Raw genomic sequence first — 16,149 nt, 5'->3', positions numbered from 1 at the left:
AAATTATTTTTCTAATTTGTTTGTTAGTCCAATTAGGTGATGTTGAACGGTCGGATTGATAAAATTCAAAATCTCCAGTCAAAATCGGTAGTTTTAGTCAAACTTCATTACTCTTTCATTAAAACTAGCTTTTCAGTGAGACTGTTATTACGATCTGTCTATACATCCGGAATCCGATGATCAAAATTCTTTTTCTCATTTGTTTGTTAGTCCAATTAGGTTATATTGAATGGTCTGATTGGTAAAATTCAAAATCTCTAGTCAAAATCGGTAGTTTTAGTCAAACTTCATTAATCTTTCATTAAAACTTGTTTTCCGATGAGATTGTTATTACGATATGTTTATACATCCGGAATCCGATGATCAAAATTCTTTTTCTAATTTGTTTTTTAGTCCAATTAAGTTAAATTGAACGGTCTGATTGATAAAATTCGAAATCTCCAGTCAAAATCGGTAGTTTTAGTCAAACTTCATGACTATTTCATTTAAACTAATTGTCATGCTTTTAACACATATATGTGCACTAAAAAACGAACGGGAAAAAGAATTTTGATGACCGGACTCCGAATGGATAGACAGAGTAATAACAGTCTAACCAAAACTTAGTTTTAATGAAAGGGTCATGAACTTTGATTGAAACTACTGATTTTGATTGGAGATTTCAAATTTATTCAATCCGACTGTTCAATATCACTTAATTGGACTGACAAATGAACGGGAAAAGAAATTTTAATGATCGGACTCCAAATGAATAGACAGATTGTAATAACATTCTCACCAGAAACTTAGTTTCAATGAAAGAGTTATTAACTTTCAACATGATGTATTTTTCTTTACAAATGTTGTTATTTTTATCTTTTGTTTTGAATTTCATCTTTTATATAAATTATTTTTTTAATTTTTATACAGCAAAAAAAGGAAAATATTTCCTAGAGAAGCAAAACGAAAATATTCAGTACATTTCCTACCAAATTTTCGTAGGAAACGTCATGGAAAAACGAAACACCAATTATCAGCAAAGACGTGCGAACCCAAAATTTCAAATTTTTACGTTTCCTACAAACGTTTCGTAGGAAATGTCACGGAGGGAATTCCAAAAATTTGAATTTCAACATGATGTATTTTTCTCTATAAATAACACTATCTTCTACACATTTTTTTTTCATTCTTTCAACTTTCATTTCTTTTCATTTCATCTTTCCCACTTCACTTTCTTCTTTTATTCTTTCAACATATTCTTCTTTCCCACTTCAATTTTTTTTCTTCAACATATTTGTTAACTCTTTCTCTTCCTCTTTATATTTTCTTTCAATACATTCAACTTTTTTCTTTTAACACTTTCATACAAACATCTTAAAAACTTCTATTTTAACATTCATTCTTTATTTTCTTCAACACATTCAATGTTTTTTCTTTCAACATTTATTCAAACACATTAATTTCTTTCATCATTCTATTTTCTTTCTTCTTACATTTTTTTTCATCATTCTATTTTCTATGCTTTGTTCATTTTTTCTTTCATCATTTTATTTTATTTCTTCTTATATTTTTTTTCATCATTCTATTTTCTTTTCTTTCTAAATTTTTTCTTTCATCATTCTATTTTCTTTCATCCTACATTTTTTTTTTTCATTCTTCAATTCTACCAACTCAAAAATATTTTCTATTTATCAGTTTGAACTCAACATAAATTTCTCACAAAATGTTTTTAGTTCTCTTTCAATTTTTCTTAAAGTATATTTTGTTTTAGTGAAAATTTAAATTTTTTTACGTTAATTTCAAATATTTTGGTTGAAATTTAAAAAAGTTTAGCGCAAATTTCAAAATTTTGGGCGCAATTTTGAATTTTTTGGTTTTTTTTTTGTGCAAAATTCAAATTTTCAATTTCTGAGCACGGAATTTTTTTTTTAATATTTTTTTTTACATTTCCTACCAAATATTCGTCGGAAATGTATTTTGGCGGAAAATTCAAATTTTTTTCTGAAAATTTTCAAATTTTAGGCGGAAAATTTAAATTTCGGATTTGGCGCACTATTTCAAAAATTACATTTTCATTTAAATTATTTTTAATTAAAATATATATGCTGAAAATATCTATTTTAATTTTTTTTTAATATGAAGTACAATTCCTACAAAATATTCGTAGGAAATGTCCTGCAAAAGCTGCAACTTTGACTTATGTATTTCCTACCAAAGTTTCGTAGGAAATGTTCTGACGCAGGCTGACACACGTTTCCTACGAATGTTCGTCGGAAATGTCGTATGGATAGCACATGTTTTTCCTACAAAGGTGCTCGTCGGAAATGTCGTCGGAAATGCCACATTTCCTATGAAATTGTGCTCATTTCCTACAAAATTTTGGGTAGGAAATACAAAAAATTCTTGTAGTGCTCCTCAAGTTAATTTCTTCAAATTACACTTCTATTCTTCTAAGTTTTGTTATTCTCCGTTCACCTCCCCTCATTTACTTTGCCGCGTTCTTCTTCTTCTTCTTCTTTTTTTTTTTTTTTTTTTTTGGTTTTGTAGATTAGATTTTCCTTTTCCACCCAAAAATGATTACTATTACTACTACACCCACCAAAGCGTGTCCATAGATTCTTCAAGTGCCGTGCATTATTGTTTTTCCCATATTCATTCTTTCTAAATGACCAAAACAACCCTACCCTTTACACTTATCATCCCTAAAATCCCTAAAAATATAAAGGGTATTAACGGAAACTCATTAATTTCCAAGTCAAATAGTATTTATCTATCTATATACCAATTATTCCCATGTCATGTCAAACTTTGAGCTAGTGCAATGCAAGCCTTTCATGTGTAGCTTTCGTTTCCAAATAGAACAAGAAAAAAAATAAGTAAAACAAACAAATAAAAACTTCAAATGCTTGTGACTTGTGACTTGTGACTTATTATAAGCACTTAACTATGGTTGGTTTTAAACATGTGTAAAAGAATCAAAAGCATTGACCATATAAAGGATATCCTTAATATGAGAAAATCAAATTTTAGATAGAACTTTCATCTTCAAATAATTTCATATAAATTGAATTGTTTCTTATTTTTATTTTTATTTATGTTTATGTTTATGTTATCTCAATGCAATTGAGATTGAGGCCGCATCAATTATATTTGACTGTAATTATCTGCAATATCAAGAATCGTGGCGCGAACGATAATATAGTAGTTGATTATTAAGTTGGTGTGTATATATCTAACAATTAGACATGTTTTGTAAAAGAGAAAATATGGAGGATTTCAAGGAAGAGAATTGTTATGTGGAAACTGACCCAACTGGTCGCTATGGCAGGGTAAGTTCTAAAATGCTCTGTTTTCCTCTGTTTTGCTTTGTTTTTTCCTCTGTTTCTTGTGGCATATTATATCATTCAAGTTTTAGCTTATTATTTGTGTCACATAAGTATGTTAATTTAGAAAAGACATGTTTTTCTTGTCAATTTTGTACACATTTTTAGTGTGGTAAGAAATCTTAAGCCATATAAATTGCTATTAGGTTTAGTAAGATAGGTTATTAAGACATTAAAAACTATATGTTGTTATACTAATCTCTTATCTTTTATTTAAAATCATAATTAAGATGATTAATCTCCTAAAATTTAGATAGTTGAGTGAAAATTTGGTGTTTTTGTTATTTCGTTATCTATCAAGTGAAAATGATTAAGAAATAGTCTCCCTTGTAATCAAGGTGTTAGTTCAGAGGTAAGAGTTTGACATTGTAACTTTAAGGGACGTAGTTCAAATTTCCTCGGAGATGGTTGTAAAATGGTCATGTGTGCCACTTTAATTAATAATAATTGCAATTTTTTGTGATTGATTAGTTTGGAGATGTTCTTGGGAAAGGAGCAATGAAAACGGTATACAAAGCAATTGATGAGGTTCTTGGAATAGAGGTAGCATGGAACCAAGTTAGACTCAATGAAGTACTTAATACACCCGATGATTTGCAGCGCCTTTACTCGGAGGTTCATCTCCTGAGTACCCTCAAACACCGATCAATCATGCGATTCTACACATCTTGGATTGATATTGATAACAAGAACTTCAACTTTATTACAGAAATGTTCACATCAGGATCACTTAGAGAGTAATTAACTTTCTTTCTATATATATGGTCTTCAACTTTGTTACTTCTTTGAAGAATGAAAATAATTGACAATTTTCGAACACTTGTAGATACCGGAAGAAATATAAACGAGTAAGCTTACAAGCAATAAAGAGTTGGGCGCGCCAAATCTTACAAGGCCTAGTTTTTCTTCATGGCCATGATCCACCTGTAATTCATAGAGACCTAAAATGTGATAACATATTTGTCAATGGCCATCTTGGACAAGTGAAAATTGGTGATCTTGGATTAGCTGCAATTCTTCAAGGTTCTCAATCAGCTCATAGTGTTATAGGTAAGTACTTTTTCGCTTTTTAATGTTGCAAACTAATTGTCGGTATATTAGTTGTTTTGTTAGTATTTTTTATTCACGGGGTTTGAACTCTGGTCCCTGAACTTTTTTAACCGTTAGCTCAAACTGATTAACCTAATTTTCTAATTTTGTGATAGGTACACCGGAATTCATGGCACCGGAAATGTACGAAGAAGAATACAATGAACTTGCTGATGTGTACTCATTCGGCATGTGTGTATTAGAAATGCTCACATCTGATTATCCATATAGTGAATGTACTAATCCAGCACAGATTTATAAGAAAGTGACATCGGTAAATTCGAATTCTGGTATTATAAATTTCAGGATATCCGTAAAATTTGATGCATTATTGAACGACGTTTAATATTTCAGGGAAGGCTACCAATGTCATTCTTCCGCATTGAAGATACTGAAGCGCGGAGGTTCATTGGAAAATGTTTAGAGCCTGCAGCAAAGAGACCGTCTGCAAAAGATTTGTTGCTTGAGCCCTTTCTTTTAGCCGATGATTCGTCGTCAGACAAGAAGTTAGCAATTCAGAAGCCATTTTTGAATGACAGTGAGATGGAAAAACTTCAATTAAGAGATGAATTTTCTAAGACTCAAATGAAAGTAATTGGAAAGTTGAATCCTGAAGATGATACTATCTTTCTCAAAGTGCAAATTTCTGATAAAAATTGTATGTAGTAATAATCTTCTGAATGCATTTTAGTCTTTAATTTGATGTGACGATAATTGTCTGCTTCATATTCGTGCAGGTTCGGTTAGGAATGTATATTTTCCCTTCGATATTCTAACCGACACGCCAATTGATGTTGCTATGGAGATGGTAAAAGAATTGGAGATTTCTGATTGGGATCCTTATGATATTGCAAATATGATTAATAGAGAGATATCTGCTTTGGTACCACATAGATGGAAAAGTGACTGTTCAGATTCCTTCCATACATTCAATTATCAAGATGATGATGTCGATGAAAATCGTCTGCATTTCCGCTCGTTCTCTTCTAGTTCATCTTTACAAGAATTGATACCGGATTTAGTCAGTAAAAACGAGGAAATATCACACGGATATTATTTGCTCCATGGTATGTCTTCTTTCTTCATGAATCATTTCTTTCCTTCTCTAATAGGCCTATTGGAAGGTTTCGAAAAGCATTATAGTTTTAGTAGTTTGCATAACCGAATTCAATCGTAATTGTGATTGTGAACGTATCAACCACATTTGCTTGCAGCGTCAAGAATCGCAACATAATAGCAAAGTACTTAAAAGGGACAACAAAAACAAAATTCGTTCGTTTTTAGTCTCTATAAAATACAAAATTATGTATTTTGATCGTGACTTTTGTATTTTACAGTGGCTAAAACTAAATAAAAACATATTTTACATTTTCTTTAATTCTAATGTCTGTGATGCATTTATAAGGAAGTCTTATTGAAAAACCTAACACTATTACAAATATCGTACGCTTAATTACACATTTGGTCTCTTATGTTTATTTTAGATTTCAAGTCGTTGGTCCCTTATGCTTTAAGAGTTTCAAAGTGGTCCTTTGTATTTTAAACGTTTCAAGTTGTTCCCTTTTGATGCAGATGATTTACATGATGATAACAGTTCAAGATGCTCTTCACAAGGGACATATTCAAATTGGAACTACTATTCTATGGATGATTATGAACACAATGCAGCTTCAATCCGAAAAGATCCTAAACTTCCTATAATAAAGAATCACAATAAAGGCACAAGGTTTTGTCCTGGTGAAGAGTTGAACAATTGTAACCAGTATAGAGTTTCAGGAGGATCACAGAATCCTTCACCTAGTAAAGGTAAGATGATGATGGAAAACCGAAAACTGACACGGAACAGGTCATTGATCGATACGCGGAGCCAATTGCTACACAAATCACTTGTTGATGAGTTGAACAAAAGGAGGCAATTCAAGACAGTTGGTTCTGTGGAGAATATTGGATTTCAGTCACCTTATGATGATTCTACAAAATAGTCACAGATTATATCTATTGCCTTAATAAGAACACTTAAAAAGTAGTGTGGTATGGTAGAAAAAAATTTAAGATATATTGTAATGTTTAGAAATGAGTGTTTCTTGAACATTCAAAGTTAAATAGATTAAATGTATAGTCTTTTGTGTTATGGACTTGAGAAAGTTATCCCGTTTATTTGTTATGATATGTAGTATAGACACTTCAAATTTAACGCATGCCCGGTGTTCAATACATGTCAATGTCCATGAGAATCGATGTTTTGGTGCCTGCACACTATGATACTTTACTCGGATTTTTTGGTTTGCCGTTCATAGGTAGCCCTTTCCAACCACCGACAACCAGCTCTGATACCATTGATAAGAATCCAAATATTTGGAGAACTTCACCTAGTATTTTTGCACCTTATCTTCCTATTATACCTTAATTTTAATCCTTCAATACATTCATATTTTTTTGCGCACACACACACTTTCTCTTTCCAATAAATTTAATGTATTATGTAAAAAAAACAAAATTTAATATGTTATGTGTACCAAGTTTTCCAAATATATAACATTAATTAGTTTTATTGAAAAAGATAAAAGTAATTGAAGATGGGTATAAGCTATCAAGTGAGAAGAAACAAGTGATGTAAATTTTTCATAGAACATTTCATACTACTCGATGTGGGACGCAGTGCAAGGGCCGGTCTACATATTGTGATATCTAAAAGTGAATATTAAAATGAGGTCTATAAAATAAAAAAAATCTAGAATAAAAATGTTATTATAAAAAAAAGTTATATAAAATGTTAACCTTTTAGTTATTAGTAAAGTTTTTTTTTTAAACTCGATATCCAGTTGAAAGATAGAGTAATTTGGGAAACCAATTTCACCGTCTACTAATAGAGGCCTAATTGAAGCTAGAATGAAGCCCGCTCTGCATGTAATAACGAATGTAATATAGAAATTGGTTTGAAAGAATTTGTACATGAGACAAATAAATTAAAATGTATTGATTATTTATATGTTTTTAACAATCTTTTTTTTTTAAAATAGTTTTTAACAATTCTTTTATACTATGGTATAGGCTTTTTATTTTATTGGATTAGTATGTATATACGACATTTTAATATTGAAATAAATAACATGTCTTGAACCCATGACTTTAGACTAAGATTACAGCATATAAAATCAGTTGAACTGGACACGCCTTGTTCCATACGAGGCATTTCTTTTGTATTAATAATTGGGGCCTAAAGCCCTAACTTTAGTAGCTTTGGACTTGGACCGGCCGTGGTCTTTCACAATGCAGCGAACTAATGTTCGAATCTCTATTGACATATGTCCTCACAATTTGATATTCGACATTATTCGAAAATGATTACTTCTAGTAGTAGAGGAAACTTGTGGAAAAGGGAGGAAAAAAAAAGTATATACATAGATGAGTGTTGATAAAAAATGAAGGAAAATGTTAAATAGTGTCTCCGGGCACTGGTTAAGGAGCAAAAATAGTAATTTGACATTGGAGTTTGTGCAATCAACTCCTCAAAAGTTTAAAATGTGTTATTTTCTATTCAAAACTTTCTTTTTTTGGTTTTCTTAACCAGTGCTCCGGAGGCACCGATTAGCATGACCCAAAAATGAATTGTCAATTATAAAGACTCAAGGACCATGTGGCTAAACCTCTAAAGTAAACAAAGTCCGGTATAGTTGGTTTGTGTGCATTTTACGGTGACATGAATTTCCTCCATAGCAATCAATTATTGATGTATTAGATTTGATGGTTTCTAAATTTGGCTAAGCATTCCAAACAATTATTTAGGGTGTACATGTACCTTACCTAGTTTCACGAGTAAAGTTTAGAGTTTCCTTTTGCACTATTTCAAGTTGGACCTTATTGCACCTATGGGGAGTCAAAATATCAACAAATCATCGTGTTTTGAATCCAAATGTATCATTTGTTTTTATCCATGTTATTAATTGGCACGAAATACTCACCGGTTTTGCGGTGACTAATTTCAGTCAAAAAATCTGATTGGTCATTTATAGATACAATCTCTTCTTTCAACTGCATTTTTTTAATTCACAAAGTTTGAACCTCGGAAATTTACATAAATGATCCATTTCCATTTTCACTCGGACTAAAATTTGTTTATAGTAATGAATCCTTATTATTTAGGAAAGGTGTCGCTTGCATCACTAGGTCTAAGTCTCTCTCATCATTTAAATGCACGTCCTTAATTTTTAGGCCATAATACTGCTTATCCCTTCATTTTGAAGCATAGTGATATTGAATCTTTTCGGAATCATGATGCTTTATGGTCTTAAAGTAAACTATATTATAAGAACATTTAGTGACAAGAAATTTTTTGTATGCTACTATAATTGTGAAACACAAATTTATAAATTTCAACCTCATAGGACTAGAAAATACAAAATTGAGGTGGAGCTAGCTAGAATCTGCACTGTGTCCATAGTAGATTTTTGAAAGGAACATGACTTGATCAACTTGAATAAAAAAAATTCTGTATGTAAAGTGACTTATCAACTGTGTAATTATGTGGAGGTTTCCCAATAATATAAAATACAGTATATAGTTGGACCAATGAACTGTTTTCTTCAATTATATTGTGGTCCTTAATTTCCTTTAATATTTCTAGTTTCAACAGCCTGTTTTGGGTTATGAATTGTAATTATCTATCTTATGGTTATTGCTAAAAATTCTAGCTCCATTCCTTTTTTATGAACACAAACTTGTCATCTGTTTAGAGTCTTTATAACACATTAATTGATATGAAATGATAGTATGTTTTAACAAGTGTTTTAACTAAGCACCTAAGTTCGATCTTTGATTTGGACATGTAGTAGAGTTAAAACTCTTCGAAAGAGTTTGCCGTTCATTTAGATCCCAGAAGACTCGAAAGATTAGTCTCTACAGTTGCACGCAAAGGATACTTAATTTACGCTAAAAAGACTAGTCTCGAGAGATTAGTCTCTTTGATCATATTATTTTACTATTTAATACCCACACTATAGTGTAGCGAAAATTCACTCTCTAGTTAATACTAGCGTTGATACTTTTATTTTATCGTTGGTAGTCTCGCCGCTTGCTGTGAATCATCAACGGGTGACGTGTTCCCGACCAGTAGACGATTTTGTTTGCCTTAATGTGGAAGGGAGTTTGTTGGGTTCGAATAACACTGCATAATATGGTGGACTGTTACGAAACATAGGTGGTGAGTTTATTTGGGGGTTTTTAGGGAGCCGTTGCGATTCAAATTAAAATATTTTTTATGCTGAGATTATGGCGATATGGTACGGCTCGAAGTTATGTTGGGAATGCGATTTTCGTAAGGTGTTTTTGTTGCTCGTATTCTTTACTCTCTGTTAATTTAACCAAGGAAGGGGTCACAATACATCACCGTTTTGCGAATGACATTCTTTGTATTCAAAAGCTACTAGCAAATGATTGAGAAGTCATTCTTTCACATGCTCTTCGTGAGGGAAATCCGTGTGCGGATGTGTTGGTTAAATTCCTTTGTAGCTTTTTTCTTTTTTCTCTTATGTAACAAAAAAAAACATGAAATAAGTTTTCATAAAGGACCGTAATTAAAAAATACAACTATTTTGGATTAGATTAAGAAAAAATTAACCGTTAGTACTAGTAATTAAAATTCTAAATAAGTGTTTAAAAAAAACATCTAAGGTACCGTTTGGCCCAGCTTATTTTAGACTTTTTACTCCAAAAAAAGGAGAAGTCAGGCCAAACAATTTTTTTTAAAAGTACTTGATAAAAAAAAGTTGCTTATTTTCATGTGTAAAATACATCAATTGGCAAAGCTAATATTTTTAACTTTTTCTGAGTAAAATTAGCTTTTCGGTGGTTCACCTCTTCGAATCCCACCAAAAGCAAATGCAAATCATATATTTGTGATATTCACGGCACTCATATGTGCACAGTGCACCATTATTTTTACTTTTCTTGATCACAAGTCATGTGCACTATTATTATAATAATTATTATTTTACTCATATTATTATAATATTATTATTTTGAAAAATGCACAATTTATTAATTTTCACAAGTCATGTGCACTATTATTATAATTTTTTTTTACTCATATTATTATAATATTATTATTTTGAAAAATGAACAATTTATTAATTTTCACAGTCACATATATACTACTATTATTTAAAATAATCAAATAAAATGTACCATGCATAGTAGTATTTTTCTTCTTCAAACTACAAAATTATTCATTTCAATATATATATATATATATATATATATATATATATATATATATATATATATATATATATATATATATATATATATATATATAAAATTAGACCGATAATGTTATGGCCACATATTAACATTTTAACATTATAAAAAAATAACATTCTAACAAATATAAATTTTATAAAATATTTAATGAATTTAAAATTTATATTGTTAGCTTATTCATATAAAATTTACACAAATTTAAAATTATTTTATATGTTATTGAGACATCTAAAATTAAGAACTTATGCATTTTTATTGAATATTTTTTATTTTTATGAATATCAATAACGTATCAAATGAATTTTCATTAATAAATATAGGATAATTACATATGAAATTATGAATAAAAGGCGCAAACGGTTAAATGGCAAAACTAATTCTCTTAAAAACAAGATTCATAGTTTTAGGGGATACAACATTGCTATCAAATTTTTTAGATTTGTGTAAATTTTTACATAAATGATCTAAATAATATATACTTATAATTAAACGGTAGATTTTATAAAATACTATTCGTTAAAATATTTGTTTATTATATTTTTAAATTATTGCACACAAAATGTTAATATTTGTTAATTATATTTTTTAATTATTTTATTTGTTTATAATAATTTTTAATATTATTATAAATTTCATAAAATATTTTAACAAACAAATTTTAAATTATAATTTATTTTAAGTTTTTTAAAAATGAAATCACCAAACAACTTTAACTTTATTTATAAAGCACTTATTTTAAACTTTATTTTAAAGTAGCTTTTAGACCATAAAAAAGTTAGGCCAAACGGTACCAAATAAGTGAACTTAACTTAAATATTGTTAGAGTACTATGTTAGAGTAGAGTAGCTAAAAAATGAGAGCTAAATCATGAAGACTTTTGGCTTAATTAAGTTGCTTTCATCAATTCATGTGACATCAAAAGCAAAGTTTCAAACACATCAAGGTACCGTTTGTAGTGACAATGTAGGTGATATTTTTATTTTTAGGAATTGGCTATAGACTATAGTCCTCCTAATTCATGACATCTCAACTACAACTCTAATTGAAGTTGTTACAACTTCCAACACTACTTTAACTAATTGGCTCAATTTGCAAACCCTTTAACATAATTTGTGTTGCATCCTCTTTTCCAAGTTTGATGTACTTAATATATCTCATTCTAAATATAGATCATCTTTCACATTTGTATTTGGCTAATAGTGAGTTTATACTTAAAACTTGATATAATGGACAAATTTCCCCTGTTTTTACATGTCAAATTTTCTACTAATCTTCAATGTAAGACATTTAATTTACATTTGATATTGTAGAAAAATTCAAACAACTTGAATAGTTGCAAACTTAATTCAGCTAGAGATTTTGGCTCAAACTAGAGAAACTTATCAAATTCCATAACAAAATTCTTAAGCAAGTGTGGAAATTTATTTATTTATTTATTTATGACACCATATTAATTCCATATATTGCCATGCATATTTAAACTTGTCAAAAGTTGGAAGAAAAAAAAACTAAAAAATCACGAGGATACCAAATATGTAATGCTGATAATTTAGAAGAATCAAAGAAGTTTGATCCATAGAGTAGTAGTAATTAGTAAATGGTAATTACAAGACTATAAACATACATTGAAAAATATTAATTTCTTTACATTCTAAGTTGAGCCATGTCATACCAAATTTGCTCAAAAGCTTTAACAATAACATCATGATATTCACTTGAATTAAGAGAAAGATAACAAGCAAGTAAATTCTCCAAATCCTTTGATCCTCTTATATTATTCTCCACAATCATTTCCACCATTGATTCCTTAAAATCACTTATTGGATCAATTGAAGACTTAACAACTGCAAATCCATCTACAAACCCTCCATCATTCCTTGAAACTTTGCTTCCACTTGATAATGATGATGAAACACTCTTTCTTCCATAAGCTTGAATTTTTTTGTTAACAAGTTTTGGAGAATTCACTCTAAGCTTAATACCTTGAGAATTTGGAGAAGCTTTTTTACCTATTTGACTTTTTTTCCTCCTTCTTTGAGTTCTATTAATATTTTCTTCGGATTCGGTTGAACTTCGAGATTCAATCTTATCATCAAACTTAACTTGCTTTGTCAATATTGGAGCTAAACCATGTTGTGAAAATGCATCAAGACCATCTAAATTTTTAGAATTTCCTTGAAAAGATTCATTGTTCATGTCTATGATTATATCATTAGTTGAAGAGCTAACTCTACAACTACAATTAAGCAAATCCGGAACCGAAAAGCTATCACAAAATTCAGATTCAGAAGAAACACATTGATTATGATAAGACTCGGAAGAAGAATTTTCAATTGAAGACAAATCATCATCATCATCATGTTGAGAAGGCTTGTAAATAGTTTTTCTTCTAGTCCTTCTCTTTGAAGACTTTCTTGGTGAATCATTGAATGGAAGGTTCAAATCTTTGGTGTGAATTGGTGAGTTCAATATTTTATTATAAGCTTTTGTTTGTTCATTTGAGAAATGTTGTGAAGAATACCTTGAATATTGTTGTGACCTTTGAGATGTTGTTGGTGAAGTCATTACTTTGTTCTTCATAACATGATGAGATTGTGAACCGTTTCTTTTCCTTGATGATTTGCTCATATCTTTAAGCTTGTAAAACCATGCATTTGGTATCATATCTGAAAATTTGAACTTATTGTTTCCCATAAGAGATTATTATATATTGATCTAAGCACACACACACACACACAAACACACTTTTGGTATCTCAATTTCAATGAAAGATGTATAAGGCTAGAGAAATTAGTTTATAACATGAAAAATATAAAGTTAATTAGTGGTCCATTACAAAAGTTATAAAAAGAAAGTTAAGGGACCAAGTTTGTCTACCTAATGAATTTCTCTCATCATTGCTACCAGCAAACATTACATTACTATGACATTATTATGCTAAATAATTAATCTCATATATAGTAACATAAGTGTGATATAGTTGTGCATGAAACTTTTCCTAATTTATACGATATTTATTTACCATTATGCAATTAAAGGACATGACAAAAAGAAAAGATTTGGAGGATTAAATCCTTGGTAAAGATTTTCAACTAAAAATTAAAGATAAAATTGATAGGTGTATTAGAGTTAATAAAACAACATGAAGGTGAAATTAAGGACACTAAAGTATGATAGTGTAATCCTCTTGAAAAGTTGCATGCTAAAAGCATGTATATATACACATTGAGGATCATAGTTGTTAATTTCACTGTGGGACTACTCTCTTGGACTAGAAGGTCAAAGTCTGGGGAAATCTCTAGAAGATATTACGGAAAGAGATCGATTAACGGAAAGAGTAAAGGTGTATCAAATTTTTGTAATAAAGGATAAGTGTTATAATTAGTTAAAAATTTAAACAACTTATTTGTAACAAAAAAAAATCTAACTGTTACAAACGTGAAACTTAAAAGATTATTAAATGCATTTTCTCTAAAAAAATAATTTATACGCTATTTGTTTTATAATAAGCATAATATATACACATGAAAGCAGTTAGCGATGACTAATATTCATGAGGCACACAAGGTGGGTTCTCCCCTCCCAACCGAATTTTGTCGGTACGCATGAGCCATAAATCGAACTTCTGACCACATGCTTAAGTTGATCAAGATCCTTATCACTTGGACCAATTCATTGTTGGTATTTTTATTCGTCTTACTTTTTATATTTTATAATTTATACACATTTCTTAAATACATGTAAAATTCAAATGACTTAAAAAAATTTAGGTAAATTTTGATCTGGAACTTATTTAAAGAAATTTTTAAGAAATGTCAGAGTTTCTTAAATAAGTTTTTAAGTTCAAAATTTGACTAAAAAGAATAGATAGAAATATCAGAAATGTGATTTGTGTGATTTTCACTAGTTAAAAAATAATTAAAAAGTATCCGTGATTTTAGCTAAATTCGCAAGGATATCACATTCTATATGCAAGAATTGGAGTTTAAAGTTCGAACCCAAGACACTTCTCTTATTCACATTTACGATGAAATTTCTTATTATCGGATTACATGACAAAATAAGTTAAAAAGCGAAGTAATAAGGAGGTCAAGAATTCGATATCCGCTTCCAACATATACTAACAAAACAAATTAACATTGACCTTTTAAGAAAGAAAAAAAAGTTTAGTATCATGTTCTATGTTTCAATATGTTCCATTGAATAGTGAAATTAGATTGCATTTCTTGTTTGCTTACGTATTGTATCTTTGTTTTGTCTGGACTGCACACTGCATCTCAATATATTTGCTGGCAGTTGAAGGATTGAAATTCATAATATGGTTCTCCACGCTGTGTCTCATGAATTAATGTATGTATATATTTGACCTTAAACAAATAATCATTGAGACCCATTTATTCCACAATTCTTGGCTTTATGAATCATAGATATTCTTTGCCTTTTTATCCAGAATACCCCCACATGCTTAGTGCTTCCTTAACCATCTCTCAAAGTATTAGATTCGTTTTCGTCTTTTCATTTTTTTTTTCTTTTTCCATTTTCAATCTATCGTTTTTGGTCTTCATTTTTTTTTCCTATTATGATATAGGTACAAAATTTTGTTGGGGAGTCCTGAGGAGCTAGAGAGAAACAATGAGGTCACCTCCACCCAAAATTTTAAGGCATTAGGTTAATGGGTCACCTCTCTTATAAATTCGACATTCTTCTTATACATAGTCAATGTGAGACTTAACCACTCTCACTTAAAACCCAACAAATTTCACCATTGTTAACAATAATTAATTTTTGTTGGAGAACCTATAGAACACGCAAGTGCTCTTCCAATAAAAGAATCAAATCTGTGACAGTCAAGACCCTTATATCAATGTTGGTTTTTTCTATTTTATTTTACAATGAAATACTATTTGCTTTTTGCTAATTAAGAAATGAGAAATGTTATTTAGAGACATATTTTGAGACAAAAATACAACATTTAGGAGCAATTTTGTCATCTCATATCCTCTCTTCCACCCCCATCTTTTCTTCTCTATCAATTTCTCCTTTTTTATTAGGAAAATGACAAAATTGCCCCATGATATTGTATTTTTGTCTTAAAAGTTGTGTCTAAATAACATTTCTCTTAAGAAACAGTACATCTTTAAAATTGTAGAGTACTAGATGTTGTGAATTCAGATTGAATCACACCAATAAAATAATTGATGTGTGGAGCAAATAACGATTAAGCAATCAAATAATGAGATCGGCAATAAAAATCACAAATCAAAAGATAAAGCGATAAAAGAAAAGAACACAAGAGAATTGTTTACCCAGTTCAGTCAATGTGACCTACTCTGGGGGAGAGAGCAGCTCTCCGATCCACTATCAAACTTGTTCCTTGATTACAATGAAATTCACCACAAGAGTTACAAGATTTAGAGTTTTTCCTAAATCTACCCTAAGC

At 29.8% G+C, this 16,149-nt stretch overlaps 2 protein-coding genes across 2 annotated transcripts; one reads left to right on the top strand and one right to left on the bottom strand.

Annotated features, from left to right (window-relative positions):
- Positions 1-2,905: 2,905 nt before the first annotated feature.
- Positions 2,906-6,705, top strand: LOC123921817 (probable serine/threonine-protein kinase WNK4). Its single transcript, XM_045974498.1, has 8 exons — positions 2,906-3,097; positions 3,135-3,308; positions 3,834-4,099; positions 4,189-4,412; positions 4,568-4,725; positions 4,806-5,109; positions 5,189-5,518; positions 6,024-6,705. The coding sequence occupies exons 2-8, from the start codon at positions 3,225-3,227 to the stop codon at positions 6,431-6,433; spliced, it is 1,776 nt and encodes a 591-aa protein (XP_045830454.1). The 5' UTR covers positions 2,906-3,097; positions 3,135-3,224; the 3' UTR covers positions 6,434-6,705.
- Positions 6,706-12,299: 5,594 nt separating this feature from the next.
- LOC123923324 (transcription repressor OFP3-like) lies at positions 12,300-13,699 on the bottom strand. Its single transcript, XM_045976011.1, has one exon. The coding sequence runs from the start codon at positions 13,401-13,403 to the stop codon at positions 12,354-12,356; it is 1,050 nt and encodes a 349-aa protein (XP_045831967.1). The 5' UTR covers positions 13,404-13,699; the 3' UTR covers positions 12,300-12,353.
- Positions 13,700-16,149: the final 2,450 nt, after the last annotated feature.

Source organism: Trifolium pratense, linkage group LG4 (assembly GCF_020283565.1).
Source record: "Trifolium pratense cultivar HEN17-A07 linkage group LG4, ARS_RC_1.1, whole genome shotgun sequence".
Classification (NCBI taxonomy): Eukaryota; Viridiplantae; Streptophyta; class Magnoliopsida; order Fabales; family Fabaceae; genus Trifolium; species Trifolium pratense.
This window is presented reverse-complemented; position numbering and strand designations above follow the sequence as displayed.

Bases quoted from the DNA above. Each gene is read 5' to 3' on its own strand.
- LOC123923324 (XM_045976011.1), bottom strand. From the start codon at position 13,403: ATGGGAAACAATAAGTTCAAATTTTCAGATATGATACCAAATGCATGG.
- LOC123921817 (XM_045974498.1), top strand. From the start codon at position 3,225: ATGTTTTGTAAAAGAGAAAATATGGAGGATTTCAAGGAAGAGAATTGT. The intron at 4,413-4,567 runs GTAAGTACTTTT...ATTTTGTGATAG, and splicing joins ATCAGCTCATAGTGTTATAG to GTACACCGGAATTCATGGCA. The intron at 4,726-4,805 runs GTAAATTCGAAT...TTAATATTTCAG, and splicing joins TTTATAAGAAAGTGACATCG to GGAAGGCTACCAATGTCATT.